Source organism: Gouania willdenowi, chromosome 7, assembly GCF_900634775.1.
Source record: "Gouania willdenowi chromosome 7, fGouWil2.1, whole genome shotgun sequence".
In the NCBI taxonomy this organism is placed as follows: Eukaryota; Metazoa; Chordata; class Actinopteri; order Blenniiformes; family Gobiesocidae; genus Gouania; species Gouania willdenowi.
Window position 1 is genome coordinate 28736226 of NC_041050.1, and position 13207 is coordinate 28749432.

The 13207-nt window shown below is 37.2% G+C and overlaps 1 protein-coding gene across 1 annotated transcript in view; it reads left to right on the plus strand.

Moving 5' to 3' along the window:
- The first annotated feature begins 2532 nt into the window (after nucleotides 1-2532).
- LOC114466959 (low-density lipoprotein receptor-related protein 1-like) overlaps nucleotides 2533-13207 on the plus strand; it is a 127344-nt gene continuing 116669 nt past the window's right edge. Inside the window, exon 1 of the mRNA XM_028452832.1 lies at nucleotides 2533-3086. Coding sequence (XP_028308633.1) covers nucleotides 3014-3086 — 73 coding nt within the window. The 5' untranslated portion in view covers nucleotides 2533-3013. The remainder of the gene's footprint in view (nucleotides 3087-13207) is intronic.

Below are 13207 nucleotides of genomic sequence, written 5' to 3' on the forward strand. Positions count from 1 at the left end.
TTTTAAAAAATATATTTTTAAATGTTTAGAATAGCTGGAACATCCTAAAGTATGATTATTAATGATGGAAAGCAGAAATCACAGGTCACTAGACCATTACACAGCGATAATATAATCTATGTTAGTATAATATTCTATAGTGTTTGATCTATAATCGGTGATTTTTTTTGTGGTAGTTATTGTGGGTTTGTTTTGCATTCCAAAAGCTCACGTGCTTTATTTTATTTTATTCAGAAAATAAATTTGATTGAAGCATTAAAGGCTGTCACATTCTCTCTAATCTTGACCATTTTCTCCAAAAAACATATTTGGACACGACTGGAAAGTGGTATGAACAAAGTATTAAGCAATCGTCAAGCGACCTATCCTAATATTTAGACTTGTATCTACAACTCTGGGTTAAGTGTCATGCTTTCTAAATATTGATCCTTGTATCTGACCTTTTATCTGTCCTGTCTCCCCAATATCCCAGCTGTCCTTTTTCTCCCCTTCCACGTCTCTGTCCCTCCTTTTCCCTTCTTTTCTCATTTTCCCCTCTATAGTAGGGATGAGACGATATATTGGACATACAAGATGTCAATACACCACAATACATATAGATGAAATTAGTGGTATTGGGTGTGTGAAGCATATTTATATCCCTGCTACTACTTTTGTGCACTTGTATTTAATCCATATTTAATTAACAGTATTTATTTAATTATGTATGTTTTATTGTTCTTTCTTTATTTTTTATGTTTTAGTGTTTTTTTTTCTTTTTATTCAAAATATTTCTGGAGCATCTGTAAAAAAAAAAAAAGAAGCTATTCCCCCCTGGGATAAATAAAGTGCACATTTTATGTAATTTTTTATTGCATTTTTTAAGAGGAACAGTCACAATAATTACCTTTTTCATTAAAGTAGTGATTCCCAACCTTTTTTGAGTCATGACCCCATTTTGATATCAAATTTCTGGCAACGATAGACACAATTTTTTCTTTTTAAATTCGTTTTTAATAATGTTTTTATTATTATTATTATTATTATTATTATTATTATTATTATACTGTGTTACTATAGGTGTAAATAGTATTGATATATCCTCCTCAAGTAGAAGTACTGTACTTGATTGAAATTGTATTCAAGTACGCCATACATAAAATACTCAAGAACAAGTAGCTCAATAAAATAGTACTCAAAGTAAAAGTTACTACTTTCACCCCCAACTTTATTTTTGGTAATAAATCTTGCCACAATTCCCTTGCATACAGTAAACATCTCATGCATGAACTAATAAAGGAAGAGACGAGATCTTGCACAATTGGAAATTTATTTTCCACAAAGGCAAATCAAATGTTTGTCAAAATTCACAATTATTTTAAAATTAAAATAACATCAATGAATTCAATTCAAAATGAAAAACATTCTCAGGCTCTAAGTATAGCGACATTTATGAACTCTAAAACAGTGCCATGCCAAATGTTCCATGTGGGTAACAACATAATAGGTAGAAACCACAACCTGCACCGATGAAAATGGCTGGGCGTTGATCAGAAATGGCACGGCTAAAAACATAAGGAGAATGTTCAATGTGCCTTCATAAAATGTTGACCTAAAATATAGTACTGTGGAATAATGTACTTAGTAAGGGTTGGGTGTAGAAATGTAATTAATTACTTTACTTTTTTTAAAACGTACTTAAGTACAAGTAAAATGACTATATATATAATATATATATATATATATTATATATATATATTTTAACTTCATTTTAGTTAAACTAGGTTTATATTTCACAAATTGAAATTATACTAATACAGTTGTGTGTTGTTTTAATTTAATAATAAATAAATAAATATTAGTAATAATCTATTTTAATTTTTCTGAAATTTCAGGTGACCCCATTTCAACTCCAGGTGTATTTTCCTGTATTAAGGTAGAAAAAAAAAAAAAATCTATGAAAAAACGTGTTCAAATGCAATTATTTGGGTCTCAAACACTTTTTTGCATTTGAACACTTTTTATTTGTTTGAAAATATTTATTTTTGATTAAAGTAAACCTTTTATTTCATTGAAAATATTTTATTTATTTATTTGTATTGAATAATAAAGACACAAATCTACCTCCACAGTCCCAACGCCAAGGTTGAAAAACACTGATTTGGTGGCTCCTGAATAGTTTTATTTCTATAGTTTTTATCATTTCCGGTCATCTCACGCCTGGGGACGAACCAAGACTGACTCGAGCCTTTATTAGTTAATTTTCCAATCGCTCTCTTTTTCTGCCATTGCGTACCCCTAGGAGTACACGTACCCACACTTGAGAAACCCTGCTCTATCTCACCCTTTCTCTTCCACGTCTTCTCTGTCTCCCCCTACCCCCGCCCCCTCCTCTGGAAAAAGCGGCTGAAACAGGAGAAAGGAGGTGTGTTTGAGCATGCGCAGCGACGACCACTGGAGCTCAGTTATCCCGTCTTGGCTTTTTTTTTTTCTCTCTTTTCCTTTTTTTTTTTTTTTTTTTTTTTTTTTTAAATAGGAGTCGTTACGTCACGAGGCTGTCCGTGCCGTGGTGCTGGGGCTGGCCTGTGGGGGACTGACCATCCACTCATGCAGCCACGGGCTCAGGGACACATCAGCACACGGTCGCTCGCACCCTTTCATCGCTCCTTTCTCCCCGGAATGAGCTGAGCCTGTGTTTATTCACTGGGACCATTGTGGCGGTGGTGGTGCTGGGGGGCATGGTGTGCTGAAGAACAGGGACCCGCACGGACACTGAGGACACGGTGCATGATGCGTGGACGCAGATAATCGATTTGGAAACATACATGCGCGTGCTGCTGTGCTGCTGCTGCTAGCCTGCACAGGCACGGGCGGAGCGCACGCACGCACGCACGCTCGCTCGCTCGCTCGCACCCCGGACTGCTGAGTAGGGTTCGGATGAGGTGCTCGACCGAGCGGCTCGGTCTCACAAATCCAGCCAACTTTTGCTCCGTGGCTTTGTAACACAGCGGCGCCGCCGTGCATTGCTCTGGAGATGGCGATGAGGCTCCTCTACCTGGGATTGTTCCTGTGCGTGGAGGTCGTGTCTCCTAACGGTCCCACCGTAGGTAAGAACACGCCTGTTGTGTTGCTCCTTTCGCTTTGTTGATACCAGTGGGAGGCACAGCATCTGTGCACGGGCCCCGGGTAGCTCTCAGTGTGACACGTTGATGCTTTGATAGGCATTGATATGAGAAGATAAGTGTTAGTGGCACCAAACGGTGTCTCCAGTGTGTGTGTGTAGACAGACCAGGCCTGTCTGTGGGGGACAGTCCTGCAGGTAAAAAGGCAAAGGCAACACCCGTCTGAGAGGCCTGTTTACTCAAATCTACATTATCTGACTGACTAAATACTAATAAAAAAAAAACAACCAATAACCTCAGCTGCAGATGATTATCTCCATCCTATAAAACAGAGATGTCAAAACATGACAGTCCATGAAATATACCTGAAATACAAAATTCCATTTTTCAGTGTTTGTTTTAACACAAATTATAATGGAATTTTTAAATGTTTTACTACAACAGCTTCTGATTTGTAACCAATGGAAAAACAACAAAGAAGCTTTTAAAAATTCCAAATCGTGACAATGCTGAGAAGGGGAAGAACAAAACAAAAGATGCCAAAATAGTAGGGATGTCCCGATGCGATATTGATATTGGATATCGTTCCGATATCAGCAGAAACGAATAAATAAAAACGAATATCGGCTTTTATCAAACTGCATCTAAAATCTCTGATATGTATCAAATTCTATTTATTCAACTGTAGAATACTGTAGATATTATGTTGAAGGTTAAAATGTATGTAACCAATTGGTTAATAATACATGGGTCAGTTTTTCTCATGCCTACTGTTGCTGACTATTGTTCTCTGTTTACTTGATCAAGCCTTTTCCACACTACAGAATAAGTAATAAAAGTATGTATGATTCATGCTGATATCGCATCGGATCGGTATCGACCAACACCCATGGCTGCAATATCGGCATCGTATCGGAAGTTAAAAAGTTGTATGGAGACATCCCAACAAAATGCATGTCTTTCACCATTAATTTGCAATTTTTTCAACATAATTCCAATGAAATGTCTACGACAATAACACGATCATCACAAATGTGCAATTCTCTGAATTTATTGTCGCGGATTCAATTTTAATCTTTACAAAACAACCCAACAGGCTCTATTGCGAAATGGATTTGGCGATATATTGCAATAGTTCATTGCAAGATAATTGTATTGATCCAAAAAAAATCTTCAAATCAATTTTTTTTTTAAATCACGTTTGTTATCAAAAAAAATAAAATAAATTTAATTGTGCAAAAATACGCATGGCACGTAAACGCCCTGTCACTAGCTGTTGGTGAACCACATAAGGCCTTATTAAACTACCTCACTCCTCAATGCATTTTATCTTGGAAGTTGATTGCTCATACTGGGTACTTTTTAGGGCTGAATGATTTTGGAAAATAATCTAATTGCAATTTTTTTCCTCAATATTGCGATTGCGATTTTTTTTTTTCCTAAATATTGCAATTTTTATTTTATATGCGATTTTTTTTTTTTTCAAGGGGCTCTTGTCATGTATTTTTCAGTGAACATAAGCAATAAATCAATCTGTTTCATAATAAACTATTTCAGATTTATTTAAACTTTAAATAGGCACAGATTACAACAATAAAGCAAACAAACATATCTAACTAACTTCACGTTTCATGAAACATGTAAACATGTGGACTGCACTTCTTAAACACTCTCTGAACTTAACAGGACAGTTTCTAAATAAATAAAATAAACATATATATATATAAATAGATAAAGCTTTCTAATATCCAGTCAGTAACATCACATACTAAAATGCAGGAAAAGTAAGGATAACTAATATCTGCTTTAACCAATCAGGGCTTTTTTAAGTAACAAACTCAAAATAAATAAATTATTAAAAAAAAAAAAATGCAGCTGTTGGGATTAGAAAATCACGTTTTATATCACGATAATATCGCAAATGCAATTAGTCGTTCAGCCTTAGTACTTTTATAGATGTATGTGGTTACTTTTTTTTTTATTTATTTATTTTTTTTAAATAATTTAAGAATTTAACAGAATGATAATCTGTTGTGGAAGCAAAAGTTAAAACTGTAATTTGATAGTTTGATAAACATATCACTTGTTTTTGATATTGATACTTGAATTACAGTTAGTTACCATTTGCTTGTTCTCGCAAGTTTAAAAGAAGTGAAATAAATTGTATTTCGAACCATTTTGTTCTTGTGGGATCTACTGTCATGTTTGTTTTCACCTCCACATATGAAAACAGCAGTTGTAGCTAACCTGCTCTTTAATATCGCTGCTTGTCCTGACATGCAGGCTTGTGTGTGTGTGTGTGTGTGTGTTCCCTGGGAATCACAGCTTCCCCTATTGACAGCCAGGTTACTGTCTGTTAGTGAAATGAATAGCCCTGCCATTTATCCTCTTAGTTTCCAGGCTGGCTGTAATACCCCTCCGATCCCTCATCGTAATGAGGTATCTAATGCATCGCTGCTTGTGAGGAAATAAATGCAGGACCTGTTGAGCCTGTGTGAGAAAGAGAGGAAACAACACGTTTATTTTCAACCACCTCAACACACTCAATATTTAAAATAGCGTATGAGTAAAATCTCCTGGAGGAGAACTGACGCGTCACCTCCAGTTCTGATCTGTGTGAATAGTGACAGACACGATCCGTGTGTTTATTTCTTATAGTCTGTGTTTGCTTTAGTGCCCAAGGTGACACATTAAGCCCCACGTTCCCCCACAAAAGCTGGCTTTACAAAAAAAATAATAACCCCCCCCCCCCCCCCCCCCACCAGATCTTATGTAAGTTTTTATTTAATTTTTGATGGAGGCTTTTCAGTGGAAAAGCAATAGCAGGAGGTTGCATGAGTAAGCACAAGCTCCTCCCCCTCTTCCATCAGTTTGCAACATCTGGACACAGGGAGGCCATTAATCCAACTTCGATGTGCCAGAAAAGAAAGAGTGGGGGGTGTGGAGCTAAATAAATTTCCCTAAGAATCATTCTCGGGTGTAGCCTGATGCTGATACAAAGTTACATCACAGACGAGCCTGAGTTTGGACTGGGAGTGATGGTGTGGGGTTATGTCACCATTAACAGTTACAGTTACCGGCAGTATTTTAGAAGCAGTGCTGGGTGAAAAAAGGAAGTAATGACTGCGTGAAAACTTGAAGGTCAACCTCTTCCTGTTGTATGGTCAACAGTCAAGCAAAGGGCAAGTGTCAAGGAACTCAAAATGCATTTGAATTTTTTCAGATTCAAGATACAGATTTTTACTTCCATTCACAACCAATGGATTAAAATTAAATTATGATCAACAGTTTCCAATTTTATTTCAGTTCATTAACTTCTAAGATTCACATTTATATTGATTGTTTTCAGCCAGCGTGTAAAACAGAAAATTTAGATTTAATCTTTATTTGAATTAATAGCGTTAAATATTCTCATTTCTTCTCAATTTGGTCAATTCTTTATTTTAAGATTCATGTCGGTGAAATAAATTAACAAAGATTTTCATTTGATAAATTGACTTTATTTTATGAACTGGTGTTACCCTTTTGCCTCAAGATGATATCCACTACAAATTTATTTTTGCTTACATTTTTATTCAATAAAATGCATTTAAAAAAACCTTGCAAAATAATCCAACAGAGGGTTCAAACTTAAACCTCCAATCAGCTGCATTTGCCTCAAGTCTTTTGTTTGACATTACGCTTAAAGATATATTATTCAAAGTGTTTATTGTTATAGATACCAGAAAAAGGTGAATTAATTATTTGTCAACTGACTTCATTTAAGTGAAAAAGTTATTTTAATGAGAAAGTGAAAACATACTGTTAATACACACTGCATAAGATTAGTCTCCATCCTGGACAGTGCACCAATCCATCGCAGTTTTGATTTATGAAAACTAATATTGAAAAAACCTAAGTACTAAGGAAAAATCAATTCAGCAATATATCACGATATTTGACCGCATGATTATCGTATTCATCCAAAAAATGATGAAATCAATCATTTCTTAATGAAAAAGACATTTAATTACGTTAACATATGCATAGCACGTAAACTCCCGGCCAATAGGTGTCAGTGAACCACATCAGAACTTATTAAACTACATTACTCCTCAATGCATTTTAGCATGGAAGTTGATTGAACTTTATTTTCATAAAACATACTGGACACTTTTATAGATGTATGTTGTTGCCTTATTTATTTATTTTTTTAATTTAAGAACATATCAGAATCGTTTGTTGACACTAAAAAATGTGTTTAGATCTGACGTTATTGCAGCAGTGGGAGTTTAAGACTCCATTATGATTCTTTTTTTTTTTTTTTTTTTCTCCATCAAACCACATGTTTTGCAGCCAAACGATACATTCCTCTACAGATATACAGAGCTAAACAGTCATACAGTTGGGGAGTGTTTTGTACATGTATATACAGTATCTCAGCAACCTTTAGATCTAAAGGAATCCTTTTCGTCAAATGCTTAAATGTGGGTCAGGAGCGGAAGATGTTGAATTCTTGAGCAGTCCTGGCTCTGTTTGCTTGACCCTTATAATGGGACCTTTTGCTCAGAACTGTCACTGGAAACATCTGCTGAAAAAATTCGGCATCTTTCATACAAATTCAACAGATTCTAGATCTTGGGTTGCTCTCTTTGGCTTCTTTGACTAGAAGGTAATTTAAACTTGACGTCTGATTGAAGCCATTTGCTGTCCACAACCTTATCAGGTACCGCATTAAATCCCCAAATGGATTTCCTGCAGTTCAGAGTTTTTGCATGCACTTAAGATGTAAAATGGAAGTAAAATACGGCCCGGTGCTCTTTGTTGATGCATTCTTTTGCCTCTGTGTAGTATTTTATGTGAAGGTTATGGGCAGGTGTTTTGTATTTAGGTTTTCAGGCTGGAGTGAAAATATTTTTCAAGTGATGATAGCAGGCAGCGCTGTTCATGACTGTAGTTAAAGAAAAGATCACTCTTTTCATCTCCCACAGCCTGCACAGCATTTCAATCAGCCAGCACTCGAAGGTAAAACCAGATTAACATAAATGCCTTCAGTGTTGGTGCCCACGCATCCAAGGCATGAGACAGCAGTGTTTGCTGACTGTGAATAGCAGGGGTGTTCTGTAATTGGTGTTTTCAGCTTCCCACATCACTGTTTATCCTGTTGAGCTTGTAAGACCCCCAAAAGGGATGGATTGGCCTCTGAAAACATGGGAGTGTGGTCTTGGAGCTATTCAGCTCCGGAAGATTCTTTTCGGTTTTCACACTTGATTGAATCAGATGCAGACTCTTATGTAACTCTGCTTTTTGGTTTAATCAAACTGTAATGACAGGATGTCTTTATTTAAATCAATGCTATTGATCTTGATGCGGCAAACAAACATTGGCCACAGTTGCATTAGTCATTCGGAATTAAAGTGTTCTGCTTCGTGTTTACATGGAAATAGTAATTCCGAATTGAGGTTTACATGCAAAACAGGTTTATTTGGCTGTATTTAATTCTGCTTTCAGTTTGGGGGTTGGGAAGGCTCCGATAGGACGGGGTGAGCGTGAACGTGTATCACGTCTATTGGGGAAAAACATACAACAAACCTTTTATTTTCGGCTAAAACATAGAAGACCACATGAGAACTGTTTTCACCTTTATTTTGATTGTAGTTTTGAAGCAGCAGCTCGACAATAACACAGTTTCACTTTGCTCGGCGGACCGGAAGAGAGATGGGAACTAATCAACGGTAAATAAGTTACATTTACTCCACCTCCTGGTTTTAGTATTACCCATCCGGTGAAGCCTGTTTCGTTTGTCGATGTCCGTGTGCCTAATAAGTCTGTGTGAATGCTTCCGTCCATCCACTCTTTTCATAGATCCATGTATTCTAAGGCTCTTATTAAATAAATTGTTTTGGTTCTAGTCCGGGCGGCCATCTTGGATTGTGTCGTCGCCTGCTCGTCATCGCGACAAGTCGCGCATGCACAGAATGACCGGAATTAACTTAAAGCAGAATTAAGTGTTTACAAGATAGAGGAATTATTTAATTCTGAATTAAAATCTGAATAAACCAGCCACCTCACCCCCAATTTCCAATGGATACGGGTCCGCTGCGTTACGTCTCCGCCACGCCAGCGGAGCTGATTTTCACAGACTTTAGTCTGTGTTAATTTCCACCAGGTCCGGTGCGCTGCGTATCTGCTCCTTTCCAGTTCTGACAGTTCGGAGCCCTCCGGCAGAGATACGCAGGACTTTTATTCCTGGCGGAAACAGGAAGTTAAGCGCACACTCAACATTAAAACATCTGGTTATTTTTCAAAATAAAACACTTCAGATCACATTTCAAGTAACTACGGCAGCAAAACACAACAACAACAAAAGGTAAACTTTATCAACAAAGCACTCTCTGAACCCATAGAAAATCTAACAGAAACAATAAATTAGTTAAGAGCATTTAGATATAAACAGGCTACTTATCCATTGTGAAGAGAAATATCCAGAGTCCAACCTTCTTGTACTCCTTCGTTAGGATCACTGACCTGTTAACAGTATCTGTTTGTTGTTACAGAGACGTATCCAGTGGGAATTCGGGGTAATTCAAAATTAAGTGTTTACATGGTCAGTTCAAAGAGGATTTACCTTTTATTTTGAATAAAATAGGAATTTAATCTCCCATGTAAACGTGGCCATTGTGTTTAACGAATACAAAAAAAAAACAAAACTATCGTGCATGAGCAGGAAGAAAAAACAACTTCAGGAGGAAAATTTCACTTTAAGTTTGAAGAAAACCTCCAGCAGAACCAGATTCAGAGTTGGCAGCCATCTGCCTGGAGCAGCTCTGGTAAGTGGAAAGTAAGGAGAGAACAAACCCACATCAGTTCACATATCACAAGCTTCCCTGATCCTTAGCCACACCACAGATTAGTGAAGAACAGAAAGAAAAGTGGGTAAAGAGTAGAGAGTGCTGATAGCACAGACAAGGCATTCAGTATTGAAATATAAATAAAATTAAGATATAAGAGATTCCCATTGCATTAGAGAAAATCCCTCTGCAGTCTAAACCTATGCCAAAGTAACAATCATTATAGATCCAATAAGTCAATCACTGGTAATCCTTCACTTGGCAACATCTGCGTTGGAATGGCTTCCTTGTCTTGTGCAGCATTTGATGGCTGTTCAAAGCATCCTAAAACCTATCCATCCATCTGTACCCACTTTTCTTTATCTCCAGACTCACATTGGCCACGGTTACGTCCACTCTTTTCATTCTATCCATGTCTTTTAAGGTTCTTATTAAATGAATAGTCTTGGCTCGGGTGCGTGCGGCCATCTTGGATTATGTTGTCACCACCACGTCATCGTGGCAAGTCGAGCATGCACAGAACAACTGGAATGAACATAAAGGGGAATTAAGTGTTTACAAGATTTAAGAATTATTTAATTCGGAATTATAATCGGAATAAACCAGCCACCTAATTCGGATTCAAGTTTAATTCTGAATTAAATTTGCACTAGGAAATAAGTGTTTACAAGGTTCGTTTAAAGAGGATTTAACTTTTATTCTGAATTGAAGGCGAATTAAAGCTTCCATGTAAATGTGGCCATTGAGTATAAGGAGATGTACACCCAGTTCCTCCAAAATATCATGTTTACAGAAAACACAGAAATCACGGGATTACTTTCCTGAAACAGAACTAGATATACTATCAGGAATAAACTCTTTTTTTGGCAGAATATCATGTCCTTTAACCCCCATTAAACAAGTGGTTGACTGTGTAGCAAGTGGTTATATGACTTAAACATGTGGAGTTTTCAAATGTAAAGCAAAATCTTGTGCTACAAAATCTCACAAGATCCCTAGTAAGCATTTTTTGGCATGATTTTGAACGTTTAGTACGTCAGTAATTACATCAAATTATGGAAAGCTGATTAAATGAAAAAAAAATAGAAAGTTGGTTTACCCTGATGGGAGAATGTGTAAAACATACATGTTTTTGGATTGTCGGGAGAAGCTTGGGTACCAAGCATGCAAACTCCCCACAAGGTTCCAGGTCTGCTGTGAGATAAAAGTAGCGGTCTGAAATTATGTAATCTCACTTTGTAATCCACTGTCAGATTTGACAGTATTGATTTGTGATGATCAATAATGGACAGTATTGGAGCAACAAGGTGTTGGGAAAAAAACTACATTATTTTTGTTACATTATTACATTTTGTTCTTATCTTTCTCTCCTGTTACTTACTCTTTCTGACTGTTTTTGTGATGCATTACTTCTCAGCGACTTCACACTTGACACTTTTTTTTTTCACCTGGCAGAAGGAGAGGATCTGATATATGGAGTTAAGATTTCAATTTCACGGGTGGCTGGAAAATGTCATATCGGTATCTTGAATCACTGGTTTTGTGTCTGTAACATTTGGGCTGTAGTCATATAAAGATTTTTTTGTGTTGCGTTGTGTAAAGTTTTTTTTTTTTTTTTTTTTTTAAAAAAAAGCCAAAAAAAAAAAAACAAAAACATTTTCATAGATATTGTCATGCCTTTTAAGATTTTGTTACAAAATATGAACCGGCTTGTAGGATCGTGAACCACAGTGACCATTGACAGGTTATCATAGCACTCATTAAGGGGCAGGATATATCTGGTAGATAATGACTATTTTGTCTTCAAATTTACAGTTGACATCAACAATGGCCAAACTGTGCTGTCTAGATACGGTGTCGGACCATCTTCAACACTGCAGTTCCTGTGGATTGTTTGTGTTCTACAGTGACCAGTGTCTATTGAATTTGATTCACGAGAGTCATGGGCAGTTAAGGCACTGGCACACTGATGTCTATTGGAGGCGAGGGCTGGGATGATCCAGTAGACCAGCTACTCACCTTCCTCACTGAATTATTGCTTAATCTAATAGAAAGTGCTAGAATAACATTTTGTCACAGTTTATTGCATGTGTGGGCGGCTGCAGAACAGTGAAGGAGGCCATTCTGAAACCAGTAGATGAACAAAAGGCAACTGTGTCTGTGTGAGGAACTCTATTTTTCCATTGCGTTGTAGATTTCCAGTGCTGTGCATGTCACTGTAGTTTCTAATGTCTGAAATTAACTTGGTCATTAGACCTAATCTTATCTGCATCCTGTTTTAGTCTTCAACACTGTGTTTTAACCCAGAGGCTTTAGAGAACATAAAGAATTCTCAATTTCTAGTTTTCAGCTCTTTATTGAAGAAAAAGTTACAAACACTTGTTTAACTTTGCTACAATTTCCCAGTAATTAAGGAGCCTTAATGACTCTTATCTTCTGTATTATTTAAAGTGAATCTAATGAGAAATTTGTCACATTTCAATAGTTTTACCTCTGAGAAACAGCCATTCCTATACAGAAGTGAATCCCCTTGCCTTTGGTCATTGTTTATTTGTTCCTTGTTCTTGTCTTTGGGGGTTCAAGAAGAACTAGACAAAAAGACAATTGACAATCACAAAACGTCCATATTGCGGCGTAGGCCTCAGTTTGTGTGATGGTAAATGGACTAGACTTATATAGCGCCTTATCCCCACACTGAAACAGTCCCAAAGCGCTTTACATATCAGCTCATTCACCCAATCACTCTCACATTCACACACCAGTGGGACAGGACTGCCATGCAAGGCGCTAGTCGACCTTTGGTTGCAACTTAGGGTTCAGTGTCTTGCCCAAGGACACTTCGACACATAGTCAGGTACTGGGATCGAACCCCCAACCTCTCGATCAGAAGACGACCCTCCACCACCTGAGCCATGGTCGCCCAGGCTTCTATTTGTGCCTCTCAAGTTGTCTTTCATAAATCCTGGTTGACTTTTCCTTTGTGGTTGCACAGTGCTGTTATATGTGGAGACTCGGGGATTGCTGTTGCGGAATCCTCTTCTGGCGGCAACATGAGCTTATTTACATTTATCCTCATATTCAGCCATCACAGTCGGTCTGCTTGTGTCTTTTACTGGCTTGTATTTTCTTTGCCTGCCCTGTGATATCCTGCAGAGCCTCATCAGGTTACCTTTAAGGTCAGAGCTGTTATAGTAGAATACAAGGCCTTTAGGCACAAAAAAGATGTACTAAGTCAAAAGTTGCTGTTCAGCCACTTTGAAAAGAGCTGATATGGAT